The sequence below is a fragment of the Conger conger genome, chromosome 8 (assembly GCF_963514075.1).
Source record: "Conger conger chromosome 8, fConCon1.1, whole genome shotgun sequence".
NCBI classification, from domain to species: Eukaryota; Metazoa; Chordata; class Actinopteri; order Anguilliformes; family Congridae; genus Conger; species Conger conger.
In genome coordinates, this window is record NC_083767.1 from 12,342,832 (window position 1) to 12,362,219 (window position 19,388).

At 45.3% G+C, this 19,388-nt stretch overlaps 1 protein-coding gene across 5 annotated transcripts in view; it reads left to right on the forward strand.

Moving 5' to 3' along the window:
* The window catches only part of LOC133135463 (coiled-coil domain-containing protein 171-like), a 76,792-nt gene extending 64,260 nt beyond the window's left edge, over positions 1 to 12,532 (forward strand). For all 5 annotated transcript variants that reach the window (XM_061252486.1, XM_061252485.1, XM_061252489.1 and 2 more), the window contains one exon: positions 12,057 to 12,532. In XM_061252486.1, the coding sequence (XP_061108470.1) occupies positions 12,057 to 12,281 (225 nt within the window). In that variant the 3' untranslated portion in view covers positions 12,282 to 12,532. The remainder of the gene's footprint in view (positions 1 to 12,056) is intronic.
* The last annotated feature ends 6,856 nt before the right edge of the window (positions 12,533 to 19,388 follow it).

The window sequence follows — 19,388 nt, forward strand, 5'->3', positions numbered from 1 at the left end:
CCAACAAAAAAAACAGCACGTAATTGCTGTCATAATATTGAATTACCATTTAGGGGTTGTAGACTAAACCAGAAGGAAAAACTGCTCATTCCTAAAGAGCTGTTTAGCTTAATGAAGTGTAATTCACACCTGCTCGAGCGGAGAGATTCTTTCTCGTTTCGCGGCAGTGCCTGGTGATGTTTGTTAATGTTTCGAGGGGCATCGCCGGGTTTGTTGTTTGTAGTGGCAGCCGCTCCTGTTCAAAAAGCGTTAGCGCCAGCGCTATTTGTCGTGGGCCAGGCCGAGAGAATTCCTGAAAGAAATGGCGTGCTGCTTCAGTTGGAGGGGAAGGAGTTGGAGGGGTTGGGTAACAGTGGACCGGGTCCAGGGTTAGTCGATACTCTCCGACACACACCGCAAGGCCTGAAGCAACATTGTTTTTCCAGCTGTAATTAGGCCACCTAATCAGAAGCATATTTTAAAGGACACCGTGGAAACGAGAGCCTCGGCTCGCTGAGGTAGCTGGGAGGCTAAAGAGCGCCTCCTGACTCTCACACAGCATGAGGTACGAGGGAGTGAGACTGTGTGTGTGGCTATGCCTGCATGTGCTTGTATGTGTGTGTGTTTCTGTGAAGTGCATGTGTGTTTTTCTGTGTGTGTGCTGGCTTTGTATGCCTTTCAGTGTGTGCGCGTTTCTGTGTGCCTTTGTTTGTGTTTGTGTGTGCGTGTGTGCCTTTGTGTGCATGTACTGCCTGTGTGTGCCTTTTTGTGTTGGTGTTTGTGCGTGTTTCTGTGTGTGAGAGTATGTGCTTGCGTGTGTGTGTCCTGCCTATGTGTGTCCTGCCTATGTGTGTGTGCCTATGTGTGCGTGCGTGTGTGTGTGTGTGTGTGTGTGTGTACACTGCCTCTGTGTGTGAGTATGTGTGTGTGTGTGTGTGTGTGTGTGTGAGAGTATGTGTGTGTGTGTGTGTGTGTGTGTGTATGTGTGTATGTGTGTATGTGTGTATGTGTGTATGTGTGTATGTGTGTGTGTGTGTGTGTGTGTGTGTGTGTGTACTGCCTGTGTGTGTGAGTATGTGCTTGTGTGTGTGTGTGTGTGTGTGTGTGTGTGTGTGTGTGTGTACTGCCTGTGTGTGTGTGTGTGTGTGTGTGTCACTGCCTCAGTCCCGGAGCAGCGCCCCGCCCTCATGCTCTGCTGAGTCCCCCAGTCTCAAATGGCAGCTGCCCTCTCTGAGCCGGGGCCGTGGCCAAAGTCAACAGATGAGCTGGTCTGAACTGGCTCACTGTGTGTTCTGATTGTAAATTGCACTGGTGATGATTAGAGAACTCCAGCACAGGATGTAGACTCTTAAAACTGTCCAGAGAAAACAATTTTCTACTATGTTCAGGAAACTTTTTTTTTTTGTCCTCCAACCCCCTCCTTTTTTAATTTAAACATCATGGCAGTAAGGAGGTGGTGTGCAAATTGCTTTAAGGCCTCGGGAGTGCAGCCCAGACAATGGACCGCTTTCTGCTGCATCTTATCTTTACGCTCACACACTCTTTCACGCATATTCATACACACACGTTTAACCCCGCCCCAGTGGAGTAGCATATTTGTGTGCGTTATTATTTATGTGTTTATCTTCGAATGTTTTCTGAATTTATTTGGAGAGGTGCTTGTGGAGCGTGTATAAGGGAGATCAGTGGGGTTAGTATTGGATCTGGGGGTTAATGGGGCTTGAATATTGTTTTCCCTCCACCCCCTCCTCCTTTGTGATGTCATCCCCTGACGATCGGACCAATCCCAGATGAGGCAAGTCCGCACATCGGTTGCTGTTTTGCAAACTTCCCAACAGACGTGTTTACCAACTGCTTACAAACTGCTGCTGCGGCACAATTGTCGTGTTTATTATTATTATTTTCTTTCTAATGCGACTGACGTCTTGTTTATGGCCAGCCGCGGTAATTAAGGTCGGGGGTTGAGGGTAAAGATTTTTGTTTGTACGGCTGCAAACGACCCTTTTCATGCGGTATTTCATTGCCGAGAAAACCGAGGTTGGAACCTTTGGCGGTTAAGCTTCACAAATCATCCTGTAAAATGCATAATGCAGGGATATTAATGCTAACCGCATGTATACGCATCTGCTTACTGTATTTTTTAAGTCTCCTCTCAGAGAAACTTTGCAGCGTTGAAGGAGCGCAGCACCGCGCTAGAGATTTGTAGACTTTCTGCAGTTTAATAATGGAAAGCGTTTGGCTTTTAACGGAGGAGAGGAACTCACTTGAAATACTTTCAAAGGTTTCATAAGATCTGCTATGTCTCCATTTTCTTTGACTTTACGGTATAAATTAAATGATACGGGTTAATAAATCAAGCATAGAAAGTCGCCTTGTGACCAAGTGGATATTTCCACTCCTTTGAACCTGATGAGGAATATCATTCCATAGCCTAGACTACATAAAGGTTCTCACATTCATAAGGTGTATTTTGAAAGCAGTAATACACTTAAAAGTGACAGGATTGTTATTTCAGCTTAGCTTCTGACACTATAAAATCAGACTTTGACCGACACTACAAGAAAACTGTTGGAACTTGGTTCTCTGTATGAGCGGTGCAAATTCTGTATGCATTTGTGAATAACTGATGTTTCTGTGTTTTGTTTAGTTTTTTGCCCCTCTGAGATTCTGGTACTGAGCTTGATGACATCTGACAGATTTTCCAGCTTACACCCCACAAACACATCCCCATTGACTGCACGGCAGGAAGAAACGCACGCAATCCACTCCGAATATTTCCCTTTCAATTTGTACCCGCGTGCTGTGTAAACAATCTCGATTGATCTCACATCTTTGCCTTTCACATATCGTTGGACTCCTCCACATGGTGCAACACCTTAAGTATTCTTCCACACACTGCCGGAACGTCTACGCTGCATCCTCTGCAACACGACTCACACTTCATATTTCAAAATATTATCCAAACTAAGAGTTGTTATTTGGTGACTCAGTAAAGATTGAGGCATTTTTAGATTTTTATTTTTATTTCTTTACTGGATAGCACAGTGTAGAGCGACTGGAAGAATGGGCAGTGAGAGAAAGGGACAAACATGTCGGAGGTTGTGCGGTCAGATTTGAACCGCCAACGTTGCACCTCCTAATGAGCATGTGGGTGGTGCTCTACAGATCGCACTGATCAGATTTTTACAGCTCGCTAAAACTAAAAGATGTAAAGCTTTATTATAATGGCTCATCACCAAGCCCCTGTCTGGTGAGGTATCCCACCATCTTGTGAGCGTCTGCTCGGAGGGTGTAAATTTGTGTCCTCTGAGCGCTTGTTTAATGGAGTCATATGGCCAGCATCTGTCTCGGTGTCCCCTGCACCGGTGTCGACGGTCTCTGGCAGACGGTGCCTTGTCTTTATTGCTCCGTGGGCTTTGTCTCGTAGCTGGGAAACGAGGCCGTGGAAAAAGCTGGCGAGACCGGAGCGAAGCGGCGTCTGCCGTTGGCTTCGCAGCGGCCTCCCGTCCCCAGCTACCGTCCACCCTCACAGCTCGAGTTAATCAAGCCAGCCTGGCTGCCTTGCGACTGGTCCCTCCCGGTGACCGTGTCTGCCCCCATGGTGGACAACAGAGCGGGAGGGGGGGGGCTAGAGGGGCTTGGGGGAAGAACAGAGGTGTTTTTAGGACGTCCCGGAGGTACCGGGGAGAACACGGTCGCTCACGGGCCAGGCTTTGACAGTCAGGGAAACCGTTTCCTTCTGCGCCTAATCCCCCCCGCCCCGCCGCCATGTTCAAACTTTAGAAGTCGCATTAAATTCTTGCTGACAAGCTCCAGGGGGGAGACGGGGTCAGGCTTGCCTCCAGGCTACAGCTCCCGCCCCCTCGCCTCCCCCACACCCGTGTTGTTTCCCGTCCCGGTCCTACAAACGGAAGGCTCCAGCACAGACCCAAAAAACACGGCCAACTTTACCTGGAAAAAGAGTGACCGCAACGGATAGGATGGCTCATTCAAGAAGAAGAAGGGAAAATTGCATTTTGGGAGCAGCAAAGCTGTCCTCCGTACTGTGAAATATAATATTCTGAGGGTATTTATCATGCCCATAAATGTGGAGTTGCTGAAGCCGCACATAAAACACTGTCCCCAGGTACAGCGATACAGCATATATCCACAACAAACCACACGGGGAGGATCTACAGCCATTACAGGAGCTATCCCATAAGGCCGAGCAAAGCTCTGTGTCGCCGTAGAGGGCCGTTGCAGTCATCGCAAAAATTTTTCCAACGTTTCAGTTTTCAATTCCTTTTGTTTTGGTTAAGTCGCACTTTTAAAAAAATATTTTTAACACTTCCCTTCGGCAGCCGGTTCTCAGTGCGCCCTGAGCTGTGGGCTGTTAGCAGCGGAAGTGAGTAAGACTTCTATGAAATGATGACAGCCATTGTCAAGAGATTACCGCGCGCACCGCTGTAAACCTGAAGCCGGGGGCTCTGCTGGGAGAGGGATGTGTTGAAAGGATAAAAGAAAAGGTGACTGGCTCGTACCACACTGTGCAGTGTGTGCAAGCAACTGGCTAAAGAGCGGAGAGGTCAGGATGACAGTATATGATCCTGTTGCGCGAGTGAGTCGAACATCTTAACTTTGCCTCTGAAATGCGACTTACATAGTCTATCCGGCTTGCTTTGTAAAAGTACAAGGGAAAAGCAAGAAAAAGCTTGAAGGCGTTACCGTCGAAGCAGGGTCAGATTTTGGTGTTTTGGTGTATTACAGGTTTTGGATATTTTGTGCGAATGTAGAGAATAAAGCCGGAGTTGGTTCTGCCTCTGTTAGCTGGATGTTCAGGCCTACGCCTTAGCCTTGCTACCTCAGTGTTCGTTTTTAAGAGGGAAAAGAACATAATCACGCTGTGAAATCTGAGCCCTCGACATGGCTGGATAACTGTAAACATTTAAACCGGGCCCTAAGTTGTTTTGCAGCTGAGGAGGGGTGCAGTGATAATGTGCGCCTCCCTACCACAGCGTACCTGGAAGGGGCGGGCTCCCAGCCGATTGGCCACTCAGTCCGCCCACCACCCCCGGTTGCACTGAAGTGAATGTAACGATTTTCTCTGGGGCTGCGGTCTGGGCCCATTTCAAGCCGAGGTCTGGGATGCAAACAGGGCTGATTTATATGTGTTTCGTTTGGAATACCCCTGGAATATAGGGAAGGAGGGGTGTAGATTTGGAGAGTCTTCTACAGTTTCTCTAGGTCAGCATTATTTTTGAGCCGAGACGTTGCTTGGTGACAGGAAGCATTGAAGTCTACCGATTTGTCATTCTTTTTTTTCATTTTAAGCCTCTTCCATTCCCTCTTTTTCTTTCTCTAACTGTTGAGGATTATTTTTCTGTCAGTTCATTTTCCAAATGTGAACATGACTACTTTTTTATTGCAAGTGGTCTGAAGCAGTTTTTCACTGTGACAGAGGTTTAATTAAATTACTGTGTAGAAATGATCTGCTGCAATATGTATTTCTCATTAACCCTGTAGATGTACGGCCGAACATATCCTATTACACTGCACTCCTTATTTTGTCACCTGTACCCCTTTAAGTTATAAGATCATAAATGTGATTAGCATGTCCTTAACTGAACATGCTAATGCGTGATCTGGCGATCACTACTAGTAATTGAAAGCACCTAGAACTTCTAGAACACAAACTTAAACTAAAAAACTAAGACTAAAACTTTAAAAACTTTCCAATAAACCTACTCATCAAGGGGTTAAAGTACTCTAGACCACAAATTACATTGGCAAAAAATGCAGCACTTTCTTTTCTGTCCGTCTGAAAATACTTGTCCTTGAACACTTAAGTCTGAGAGAGGTTTTTGGTTCAGCGGTGAAGTGAAGTAGAACAGAATTAGAGTGACGAGTAAATGTAACCAGACTGCCTAGCATTCGAGTGTGGCAGCTTGTTCATCATTTTTTATGTTCTCCATCTTCACACTCTTCTTCACCACCATATAGGCTACCTTCAGTCTTTAAAGTTCTCTCCTTTTTATTCACATTCAACTAGCATAATGTACAGTTGAAATGCATTGGGAGACTTGTAATGCTGTGTGTGGTTTCAGAGTATAATGTACCTCAGAAAATGGATGTGTAAATGGACTAAGCAAAGTAATTAATTGGGGGCCAAGTGGCAGAGCTGTGTGGGCACACCGTGTTTCTACCTTTTTCTTATTTTTCATCATCTTTTTCTTCTGGCTAGGGTATCTATGGCAGCCCTTAGAACCATATTGTAAAAAGTTTTTATATTTGGCACACTTATTGGGGACTATCCCATGATTCTTTTCACCAAGATTCATGTCTCCACCTTGAGCACTCTAGCGCCCTCAACTGGTCAAATTTGGAGGTACATTTAAGCATGCAAGTTGAGCCATATGCCTGATTTCAACGCAATTCTGTCATATTGGATTTTCCGCCATATTGAATTTTATGAAAAGGTTTTTAAAAAAATTTGCAGGCCACAAATGTAGTCCAATTTTCCCCAAATTTGGCACGTATGACATTCAGACCAACCCTCACAAGTTATCGGATGGATTTTCAAAAGCATTTCGTCCATCATAGCTCAATCAAACAGGAACTGAGCTCATATTTCAGCAACTCTTTGATGCGTTAACACCAAACTTGGTACATAGAGTACCCCTTCCTAAAGATGTGCAAAAAAGTGAGTCATTTGAACGCAATAAGTGAAAACTTGTTTTGCCCAATAACTGTCGATGTGTTTGCCTTAAAGTAATTATTGTGTGTGGTTGTATCTTGGGAGATCAATCAAGGCAGAGACAAAAGCGTTCATCCATTACAGTAAATAAAAAATGGCGGCAAAGTCGTCAAAATGGAAGTGGTCATAACTCTGCAACACTTTGATGTATCAAAACCAAACTTGGTACATAGACTCGGGACCCGATTTTGAGGAAGCACCAAAAATTTGACCACTGGGAGGTGCTGCAGTAAGCAAAAATATGTTTTGGTACTAGCTTGTGATGTGTTGGCTTTAAAAAATTTTTTATCGTGTCTGGTGATGCTGTGAGAGGTCCCAAGGCTGAGACGAGAGATTTTCAAATCAACCAAAGTGATACGACCGCCATATTGGATTTTTTCGAAAGGTTTAAAAACTTTTCACTGGCCACAAAGTTTGCCGTCTCTTCACCAAATCTGGCACAGATGATCTTAGGACCAAGCCTCATTAAAGTTATTACATGGATTTTTTACTTTCAAAATCGTTTGTTCAGAACAGCCAATCAAATTTCGCAAACAGGAAGTTAGGACATCTCTCTGCAATGCTTTGATGTGTTGATACCAAACTTGATATATGGAGTCAGGACTCCTTCTTGAGGATGTGGGGAAAAAATGTTGTTATGGCGACGCTGCCCTATTGGACTGTTTGGCCCCCTTCCATCCTGCTTGCAGGTTTAATTATTTGCACTGTAATCTTTGCACTGTATTACTCTGTATCTATTGGGTTGTTGCTAACCCATCACAGGCTAATGAACCGCAGGCTGAATTGGCGTTCATTTAATTCCTTTCACGCGGTGCTTCGACTGCAGTGTTCGTTTCACCATTTATTTGTTTTCACATTGCGCAATTAAGTCGCGTCTGGCCTCAACCGGTCGCGAGGTGCTTCCCGAACAGTCGACAGCCCCGCTCTTTGAGGATTTGAGTTTCTTGGAGAGTGTCCGGCGTGGGTTAGCGCGCGTTTCCTGGAGGCTAACGGCGAGCGCGCAGCCGGGAGCCCCCCTGCTCTGCGCGGCTGCCGATTCCCGCCGCGCTCAGGGGGGCGGCCCGGGCCCTCGCAGAGAAGCGCAAAAACAAACACGGCCGCATCAGAAGAGTGCCACGCATAGCTGCGGGGCAGCTGAACGGTGTAGAAACACTCACTCTGGGGTAATCCACAGTAGTTTCATACAATTTAAATGACAAACTGCCCAGGCAGCCCTCACTGTTTTTCCGCAGGCCTGAGCAGCCCGATAGAAGTGGATGAGAAGGCGGCTGCAGACGGCCGCTCCTCTGGCGCACTACAAAATGGTGGTGGAGAAATCCCTCTCCCGTGTCAAAGCCTTGAAACGCGGCTCTCGTTTCTCCACCTCGAAAATGTGCTGGGGCGCTAAAACAACTCTTATCCACAGCCAGTCGTGTTATTTTTAATTTATCTGACAAATTCCCAGCTCTGGAGGACTTATGGGAGCTGCAGCAGGTTTAAGCTGCTTTAATCCTGCCAGTGCCATGTATTAATACTTAAACTATATTGTGCAATGGGATCGATCTTGGAGAAAAGCACGAAAAATAAATAATAAAAAAAGCCTTTTGTTGTTGGCCCCTTAAATATACATTTTCTTTCTGTCAGTTTTTGCAACACTATGTACTATGCATGTAAATATTTGCTGGGCTGCCTGCATTATTATATATATATATATATATATATATATATATTTTTTTTTTTTTTTGTTTTGTTTTGTTTTTCGTTATTTTATTTTGCTCTTGTGGTAATAGCAGAAAATGACAAACCAATATCTCATCTCGTACCAAAAGCCTGCAGCTTGGCATTTCTTTAAGAGTAATTAAGTAATTACAGTTTTTATGTTTGATTATCTGATCTTTGACCCTTTGAAAGTCCTGTGAAATGTGTTGCCAGGTTATACCTGGGTGTTACGTTAGACTCTGCAGCTTATTGATTTCCAACATTTCACCCCCTGGTACTTTTTTGACTTCAACTACAGAATAAAAGCCAGAAATATTCTTATTTTCATTGGCTTATCCATGGGCTACATACTTCTAAGCCATCATTATTTTATTTAATGTCAATTTAAATGCTTCAGCAGACAGGTTTACGTTGCGTGTGTTATTAGCAGCTTGTCGGTCCGAACTGAATCCATCACAAATCACACGGTTATCAAATCACACTTCGCCATCGGACTCGCTGCTCACCGTTTGCGGTAATTATTGTTGAAACTTGAAAAATCTGTGGCATAAATAAATAAAATCTGTTGAAGCTAACTTCCCTTGCAGTTAATTCACCTGAGTAAAGCTTGTTTCTGGCGTACTGGTTCATCCGTACAGTCTGTGTGTTCTGTGTTGAACTTCATATCTTCCCTTCATGTAGTTTGCTGCCCCACCGATCCCACCCAGGTAACAGACATGACCAAACAGAATGTGTTTATCAATGGAGATTCTAACTCTGGATTAGGAGGGTCATGGTCAGGGTTACAGTGTTGCTCGTGTGGGGCGTTTTACACTGCTCTTGGGGAGCATGTAATATTGACCAAATTAATATCTAGCGTGTACCAAGTGAATGGAGTAGGATAAGGCACGGTCAGAGACGGAATGAGGTTTGTCTCTGGCCAATACCAATAGTGTCTCTGGCCTAGTTCAGTGCAGTTCAGAACTATCAAATCCTAGTGGGTTTCACTGCTATACATCTTAAGTGTTCTTAATTGTATATAAATACTTGCCACATTTCACATTTTTAAAGGCTATTTTTTAATTGTACATTTAAAATTCCCAGACTTGTTATGAAATGTCTGTATGTTATCCTACACTGTGCCATTGTAATGGTAGTTAAGAAACTGGATTGATTAATTGTGATACATTAAGTACGATATCTAGAAAAAAGACTCTAAAATCCCTTATTAATATGGTCCAGTGTTCAGAATAGGAATTTCATATTTTTCTCATGTCCTGTATGTGAATAAATAATTTTTCCTCCGTATTCCTCCGATATCGATACATAACCCACATCCAGCCACCGTGTTCGCCGCTGCCGGTGTAGAAAGTTCCGGCTTCTTTTGAGATAATTAGCCTGTATTCTGTGGCTTGTCAGTCAAAGCACTACCCAAGCAAGTGCCATGCCCGGGCCTGAATAATGTGACCAGGCTGTAGTTTGTGTAATTGTGCGTCTGCCAGACTCGCGCGGCGCTGGCGGTATCTGGAGACGAGCCGCGGGCTGGGGAGAATGACACCTCGGCCCTCAGCTTGATAGATCGCAGAACAGCCCTCCAGCAAGCCCCTGTTAAAGGTGTATGTTTTAAAGCGATCTTTTGGCATTAGAAAAGACAGGAGAAAAGAAAAGACACACAAAAATAAATTGAGCCGGGGCACTGATCCGTGGGGGGAAAGCGCTCCCACGGAATTTTTTCTCGGATTGATCCGGCCGCACTGCGGGGGATGGGGGTTCCGCCACCCGACTGTTTGAGTCTGAAATCTGCGGAAAGCGCCGGAAAAATGCACATCTACGCTGCAGCGACGAGCGGGCCTGTTTGCATACATCAGTGTCGGATTTTGGTCCCCTATCCGCTGGTTCCTCTCACGCCCCTGACAGACAGACAGACAGACGGACGGACACACAGTGGAAACTTCCGCGGAAAGCACCTTTACCGGACCCCCGGAGGCGTAAGGCGGAGGTATCCCAGCAGTCTCCAGCGCGCGCAGGGCGGCGGTACCACGGTGCACCTTGACCACCTATTATGAAGCTCTTTGCCACGATGTCAAGTGAAGGCGAGTTAATTGGGTGGAGCTGTAGAGCATGTTAGGCCACGCTTGCAGGGCTGCCGGCTTGACAGGCCGGTGTCAGGCCGACCCACTCAAGTGTGGCTGAGAGACAGAGGCCTGTCACCCGGCCCCAGCGAGCTGCAGCGCCGCTCCACGGACCCACGTCCGCTTCCCCCCTTCTCTCCCTCTCTTCTCCTCCGCTTGATCCTAACAGCATCCCCCGCTCGCCCCTCTGTTCCGCGGTGTCCTACACGCAGCGGGCCGCGCTGACGCCCGTGTCGACAGCTTCGCCCCGTGTAATATATCACACCCTGACAATCTGCATTTCATTGTGCTTATACGAGCGCTCATTAATCATGTGAGGCTTTGATGGGTCATTCAGTTAAAAAAAGAGGGGAAATTGGGTTTTTTGGGGGTGTTTTCTTTTTTTGTGTGTGTGTGTATTACAGCATAATTAGCTCAATTACATACAGTCCTTTTATGTTGATGTTTGTATAAGGGGTGTGAGGGTCACATATAATCACTGCACAGTAATTCTGTACACGTGTATGTTCACTGCAGCTGCGTAATGGAGGAAGTGTGATTCTCTGAGTATAATGTGCAGAACTGATCGAAGGAAGCTAATGACAGGTCTCCTCAAAAGGGAGGAGTGCCCTCTACATTGCTATTGTTCATTTATTTTCTCCAGTACCATTAAGTGCTGCATATCTCTTTTTATATGTATAGAGTATTAGGTAGCAAAATCACCTGTGGCCACCAAATCTTCAAAGTGGCTGAGGTGCAGTCTATCACAATATAGAAATGAATGTATTTGGTTTGCTTTGGCACTTTTGCGTTCAATGTGCATGTGTTGAAGCCAATTGTGATCAACCGTGTGCAGCAGGGATGTCCGTTGTGTTTGAGCGAACGCTAAGAGCTGTGTGTGTGTGTGTGTGTGTGTGTGTGTGTGTGTGTGTGTGTGTGTGTGTGTGTGTGTGTGTTCTACTCAGGGCCACCAGTCATCCACAGGGGTTTAAACTCGTATTTCAGTTTCTCTCGTCCAGAACTGTAATCTGAATATTGAAGTTCCTATGCCAGACCCTGAAGGGTACATCACAGCTTGCATGAAAATGGATCAAATGCTTCGCTGAAAAGGCCCAAATATACAAACAGTTAGTGTTTGAGGTGTTACTTAAGGTGTTACTATCAGTTATTCTGTTACCATTTCAGTATAGCCTGCAAGACGCTTTAATATTGGAGAATTCTGGTCTGTATAACAAGCTAGCCACAGAACAAGGCAGTATTTTAAATTCTGTCTTAACTGAAATATAAAATTATGATCACTATTGGAATATTTTGAATTTGATATTTAGTGGTTCACTTTGTTGCAACTGTTTTATTTTTTTATGTTGCTTGTAGTGTAGGTTTCAGCATAGCTGAATATGGTTCTCGAGATTAAGACCAGACTTGTGTCCTCTATCGGGGACTAACATGAATTGCTTAGGGGGGATATACCGCTACTCATTGTTATGTTTTAGGAGGCAGAAAGTAAAATGGCGTCATTCAGGTTGTCTCATGGAAACCCTGCTTCTGTGTCTCAGGTGCCTGAACCCCCCATGTCCCCGCAGTCCCCTCACCCACCAGAGAGGGCGGTAGAGATGGTGTCGCTCCAGCCTGAAGCGGAACTCCCTCGCCGAGCGAGCCCCAGAAACGCGTGGTCTCAACGGTCCGGCTCCTCTCTCTCCGGCTCCCACAAGACCTCCAGAGAACCCAGGGACTCTACCAGGAGCCCCTATTCCTCCGGGGGTTATTGGACATCTAAATGAACCATTTCTAAACTGACATGTGACTTGGATACGGTTTGAAGTGGATGATTTTTTTAAAGGGAGAGTGCCTTTACAAGTTTTATTTAATTTGCTTTGCACTTGTCCAGATTAATTTGAGCCACACATTCATTGTATTTATTGTTGCTGGTGGTAATACAATGCTTCTGTTTTTTTTGTTGTTGTTGGTTTTTTTTTTTTTACCCCTCTTTGAATGTGATTAACAAAACTGATAAAACAAAGCATTTAAAGTCTGTGCGCCTGTTATGCAGTCCTTTTGTCTCTTGTTTAAAAGTGACTCATTTTAGGTAATTTTCCCCTGCCCTTAAAAAGGGGGAAGAGGGAAAAAAAATCAATAAGCCATTTTAGTCTCTATCTATCAAAGTTGTTTCATACTTGTCTGTTTGAAAGCAGGAGTGTGGCACTTTAATAGGATCGCGCAGTCTATTCCAAATGTATGCCAATGATTCCTGTCATCAGATGGCAGCTTTGCCATGGTTCACTGAACGCCTACTTCTCTCTTGTCAGCTCGGCTGAAGACAAGCATTTAGTTGCAAACTTTGAACAGGTTGCGCAAAACAGAAATGATGTGACTGCTACCCCTCTCCGCAGCGCCGTGTCACTCTCGGTCAAAGTGAGAAGGTCGGCTCGCCTGGCTGCGGAAGACGTGACTGTTTAAGTGTATTATTTTTCCGCCGGACCGTACGCGGTTAGCGCACGCCTTCGCGTTTGGTTTTTTTCTCGCTCCGTGAAGGGAAAGGGGAGGCTGTTTGTGAGGAAGGGGGTGGGGTGGGGTGGGGAAGCGGAGAGCGGTGACACGCGTTCGCGTGCCGTTAGGGTCCGGGGAGCGCTGCTTCATATCCTGGTGTGTGGAGGTTCCCGGACAAACCCCCTGATGTAAGTGCGGTGAAACGATTCCTGCTCCGCCCGTGATATCAGGGACCGTCCGTCTCCCTGCGTTTGCGATCGTTGTTCAGAAACCTAAAACGCGCCCTTTTTTCCCTTCCTGCTCCCCCCCCCTCCCCCCCCCCCAGGGAGGAGAGAGGCACCCATCGCCTCAGCTACGCCCAGAGTGACTCCCATGTTTGACAGTCTCCACATCAAAGCCATTGCCCTGTATTTTCCGCCTTGTAGCACACAAAAGTAAAATGGCTTGTCAGGCAGAGGTGTCTAGGAGCTGACAAGATGCCCCAGTGACATTTCAGCCCGAAAGAGCAAGTGTCTTGCAACCGAGTGGTCAAATATCAAATAATAGGTCAAGCAGGAAGGATCCGACTGGTGTCCAGAAGGCAGTTTCTGGCAACTCACTTGACAAGCGGCCGGGAGCTCTGCGACGTAACAAAGTGATGTTCTGTTGGGTATTGCTAGACAGTCTGTTCCATATTGCCTTCAAAAGATGAGACATTGACATTGATTAATCTCTTTAACCCCCAGAGCGTGGATACGGGGGTCCGAGCACCGGCTCTTAGGGGTCCCACTCAGGGCGCTCCTCCGCTCATTAGAATACTTTGACCCCATCATCCTTGCGAGATATTTGACTGTGAAACACAGGTGCCCTGGCCCCCCTTGTTTCACACCGCAGGCTTCCCAATCTTCCTCCCAAGGACTACAGGACGAACAAGGAAAGTCTTTCAGAACCACATTACCCATTTTTTAATTGTATTTATTTACTTAATGGATGTGAAGTATTATCGACTAAAACTGCGTCGCTGACCTAAAACGGTAAGTAGGGTATCGCTGGCAAATCTGTTGTAGTTATTTGCCTTTTGTTGGGGTTTTGTACAGAAGAAAAGAAAACGTATTTTGAAGGAGACTGGTGCGTTGACTGATCTTCGGTGGGAACACTCTCCCGTATTTTCCAATTCTGAATTTTAATGGCGGGCGATGGACACAGTCTGAGAGAGACGTGTCAAGCTCTGACAGCCATCAAGCAGACGCCAGGGCTGACATAAATATTTAATGCAGGGCAACCAACAGCATGTCATGTCAGGTCCGTGATTAGGATAAATGGTGGCCCGCTCTGATGTACACAGCCTGGCAGGAAGCGTTGGCACTTCGTAGATACGCCATCGGCAGGCTCCAGCTAGCCTGTTTAACCCCAATTTCCATAAACAGCTTCCATGGAACGGGGTAGAACGAGCCTATCAATGCCGGGCTGACATCTGACCTCCGAGAGCAGTCATGGTAGCAGCATGCTTCTTTCATGCCTGCGTGTTTGGACATTTTATACAGAGTTATTTTTGACAAGCACAATACTGATTATTCCTCTCCCATTTTTTTGTGAATGAGATTCTCCTTTCGAGCCATCTCAACTTGAGGTAATCCCAACGATGATTAGATTCTTAGATTAAAAGCATTAGAAATGTGTCCGAAATGTTAAAAATGCCAATATTTCAAAATTCAGTTTACTTTTTCTTTGAAAGTAATAAAAATGATAATAAAAGAATAGCTTTATGTTCTCAGGTAAAACTGAAATGTAAATAAAAAAATACACATTCCATTGACGTCAAGTTATTTGGACAACGATCATTTATACGGTGTTTGGTTATATTAAAGTGTGTGTGTGTGTGTGGGTGTGTCTGCATAGTGTACCATTTCTATGGTTTTCCTGTCTTTCCCATTTATTATTTTTCAAATGTGCTTCTGTTGTGTTTTTACCTTTATCTGGTTGAAGACCCTTGAAGACAGAGATGGTCTCAATGGTCACTAATGTGAGAAGACGACGGTTCAACATAAAATCCTTTTAAACATCCCAAGAATAAATGTGCATAAATCAGAATGAACCAGGCACTCTGAGGACTCTGACCCACACGTGAGAAGGTCCAGCATGTCAAATCTGCATGCGAGAGGAAATTTTAAAAATCACACTCCAAACAAATCAATCCCCTCAGCATCAGGATAACTTGTTTTGCTTTGTTGCCCTGGCCCACTAATGAAGCAGCTTACTTTAAGGTTGTCCCCTCTCATGAAGCTCTCCAGTTCAATATTTTAATCTCTGGATGTTTGCTTTTTATTATTCTGTTCAAAAAGTCCCTTTTTTTCAGGTAATTATGATTTGTTACCCAGCATGCGGTGGTGTTAATTTGTGAGTGAATTAATATGGTGCAGACAGTGTGTTTGCCCCAGGCTAGCACTCGCGTACCGCCCAGCTTTGATGACAGCACAGCTCCCAGCTCCCCGCAGGAAGAGCTCTTGTGTTATTAAATATTATTTTTAATGTTCCAGCCCAATTTCCTATATTGCAGGTATAGGGGACACTTTTCAACACTGTGCACTTCACACAATGTAATAAGTCCATTATGCTGAAAGAATTACTGTACAATCAGTAAGGGCCATGCCTTGGGTGTTTAAAATCCTGTGCTCCAGAATATTATCCTAGATTGAGTACAGGTATATTGATATGGGTGGTTTTGGTGTGCCGTTATTGGTGGGCACTTTACAAGTTATCAACAGGGACTTTCCCCTGTACAGACTTACTGGAGTTCAGTGTTCCCTGAAGTAGTGTGGTCTTCAGTTTCTTTAGTTATAATTTTGGCAAAAAGATTTCTGGTTGTGCTCAAGTCACTTTTATATCATTTTATATACATTATTATATATATATATATATATATATATATATATATATATATATATATATATATATATATATATATATATATATATATATATATGTATAATTATTGAAGTCTTAAACGTAAGAGGTTGATGTTGATTTTAAACTGTCGGTTGTTTTTTTTTCTTTTTTCTTTTTTATACCAGTACATACCAAGATGCAATTTGAAGCTTTGACATTTCGAGGAAATGAACAAACCTCTACCATTACTTAAGGGTAAGGGAGTAGCCTATACAATAGCTTTTGAGGTTAACATTTCCTGCTAGAAAAGTTGTATTAAACTCTAGATGTAAATAAAACGGTTTATTGCAGATCACAAGTGAGGGTTAACATAAATCAGAATATACATAATCAGACCTTAATGTATAACCCTACAGTATATTGGAATCGGCTATGTTCTCTTTTTTTCATGATCTGAAGCTTGCAGATTCAAAGTGCGTAAGCTTTAAGTAACAAACGAATCCCCTTATGAAACCTAAACGTTACGAAACGTAGCTTTTACAATTATTGGTCTTTGTTCGCATAAGAAAAACTTGTGGGGAGCTCTGGAAATGCTTACTTTTCCTTCAGGCTGAGCCCGGCCAATCCCTGATGCTGTTTTGATCAAATAATCCGAATTTTAGAGAGCAAATTGCGCAAAATCTGGGACGCTCATTTGGGGCAAAAAAAAACAAAAAACTTTAATCATTGGAAAACAAAATGATCCCCTGTTACCGTGTCAGGCGGAGTGACGTTGGGCACCCCGTCTCTCGGAGATGAGTGACTGCACGCTGAGCTCAGGTATCCGCGGGGAGAGGACCGGACGCGCGGTTGGGAGAGGAACGGAATTTACCGCTGAGAATTTACCCTCTCGATGCCTGCGTGCTTTGCCAAGTGAAGCAGACACTTACTGTAATGAGCTTCCCCCAACTGCAGCCCCCCAATCCGGAATTCGCTGCAGCAGGACACAGCTGCATAATGTTGGAATTCATTACGGAGGCTTATTGGGGTCAGACCTCCGTACTGTAACTCAACGTTTGGATTTCATGCAAATATCAACCGTGCCGATCAATTTGCTACGTGCTGGATTACCAGGGAAATTGAGCAGAGATGTGGCTGTAATTATTTTTTCCCACGCACCCTCTCTATTCCTTTTGTGCTGTACCCTTCTGTTAGTTTTGTATAAGTCAAGTTCATGTATTTTGCGTTATGGATTTATTTGATGTATTGTCAAATGCGTGCTACTTTATTGTAGCGAAGTAGGCTACAAGAAAATAATTGACATGAAAGAAACATTTGGCTTATATCAAGGTCAAAGAAAATAAGTCTTAATATTTTTTTATATCTCAACAACAGAATAATTATATAGGCCTCTCTGCATGCGTCTGCCTGTATCTGAACACGGAAATGACACCCTCAATCAGAGGACTCCTTTAAATAATTCAGGATTCTGATACGAACCGCACATCTCAATAGGTACTTTCCCGTAAATGTTTTCATTCCTTGTCATTTTTATTGCGTTGCATTAGGATCTTGTAATGGACCACATTTCTGGTGCAATTAGACACTGCCCTGGAATATGATCGCATGTTTAATATTACATGCAATGCTTGAGAGTGAAGAGCCGTGCCCTCATGTGCTGTGCCAGAGCACAATTGAATTAAAATATGACTTTGTTACAGTGGCGTCTAGGTCTATATCCTACCCACACACATACAGTAGGCCTACAGGACAAAACTGAATTACCTGCCAAACATGGTTGTGTACCCATGCAAAGGCTCCAGTTAATGTGGTGGATGGCTGAAGGCGCTTTCAGAGGTGACAGTTTTTCCGCCTTTCCCGGGTAAAGTGAACGAATATGAAATATCATATGTAATCTCAGCCAATGCGCCGTGTACAGTTGTCACTTCACCTTGAGAGCCAGACTGGCACTGATGTTTATTTGAATCAATGCCGTATAACATACCATATTACAGATGATTTAGCCTGTGGTCGGAGGCAGTTAAGTGAATAAGCTGGCCAATAAATAACTGTCATGCTGTCACTTTTCAGGACCGCAGCCAAACGCGACGCTGAATGGCCCGTCGGCTTGTGTGCCGCGCACGGTCGCCGCGTTTTGGCCCGTCAGCACAATGCTGGGAGCCCAGGAGCACGCGTAGATGGACTGCCTTGGGTTCCCTGCTCAGGCCTGTGAGCTCTGTCCATTCAGGAGTCCATCACCGAGAACCAAGAGTCGGCGAACAGGAGAGGCTGTTTTATTTTAATCGTAAGAACTGCTCCGCGCCGCTCAGTGCAAACGTGCGGTGAGCTGGAGGTTACCGCAGTGGGAAAACAACATTAAGGAGCTCCTTTCTCGCTCCATCTCTCTGGTGGTAATCTACGGCTCTCCCACCTCTCGCTCCTCTCTTCTCTGTGGTGTGAAGATCGGCACGAGCATTAACAGAGTCCATTCTGCTGCGTATGAGGGGCGGGGTGGCGGTGGGGAAGGGGGGTGGGGGGTGCCATTGTTGTTGTCAATAACGACTGGAAAGCTGTCACTTAGACTGATAAAGGGGATGGAAAGCCATTTCCGTCCTGGCCACAGAAAAGCACAGAGCACTTTATTAGAGTTTTAAAGGTTCCGCAGGGCTTCGGAGTTTGCTCTTTTCCGGTATGCTAACTCCGGATGATGGCTTTTCCGGTATATGACACATCGCGGCGCCCCTGCGGTCCTGCCCCGGCCCGTTCCTCCCTCTCCGCACTGGGTCACAGATCGGGTCTGAGGCCTCCCTTAAGTGCATCCGGATTTGTTAAGTGCAGCGCTCGGATTCGGTGTTAATTCAGTTTGAGTGCCTCTGATATCCCCATCCAGGGGTGCTGCCGCGGAAGGTAGGCACACCTGCCTCAGGGAGAGGACGCTCCGCGGATAACGGGAGGTTGGGGAAAAGGGGAAAAGGGAAGGGGGAACGTGGCGTTCCCGAGCGCTCTGAGTGCCGGCTCGCTACCTTTCCCCCGCGGTGCCTCACGCACACGCACACACACAAAAACACAAAGCTGCTCATAAAACTTTCATGAGGAAGCCTTTTTAGTCTGACCCTATTGTCCGGGCCTCCCATTAAGTCGTCCGTATTCTGGGATCTCTCCCAACGCCGGTGACAATAGGAGCCTCCTGTATTTTTCCACCTCGCCGTGACTGGAGGAAGCCATTGTTATTATTATTTCATAGCTCAGAAGAACCGGTCCTCCACTTCGGGGCCCGTCGCTGCCTCACACCATCCTGTTTGGGGCATGCCTGACGGGGCCATTAACGGGCCCTGGAATGCTATTGTTCGGCTCGGGACAGCGGTCCGAGATCCGTGCGGGAAGAGCCATGTTGTTGTTTCTCCCCCCCCCCCCCCCCTTTTCTCTCAGTAGGTGAAACAAGAAGGACACTGAGTTACTGAGTTGAAGAAGAAGTCAAGGTGCCTCCTGCAGTCATGTTTTTGTAAATTGAGAGCATAATCTTGAAATCTGAGAATAAGCTCATCTACAGTCAGGAG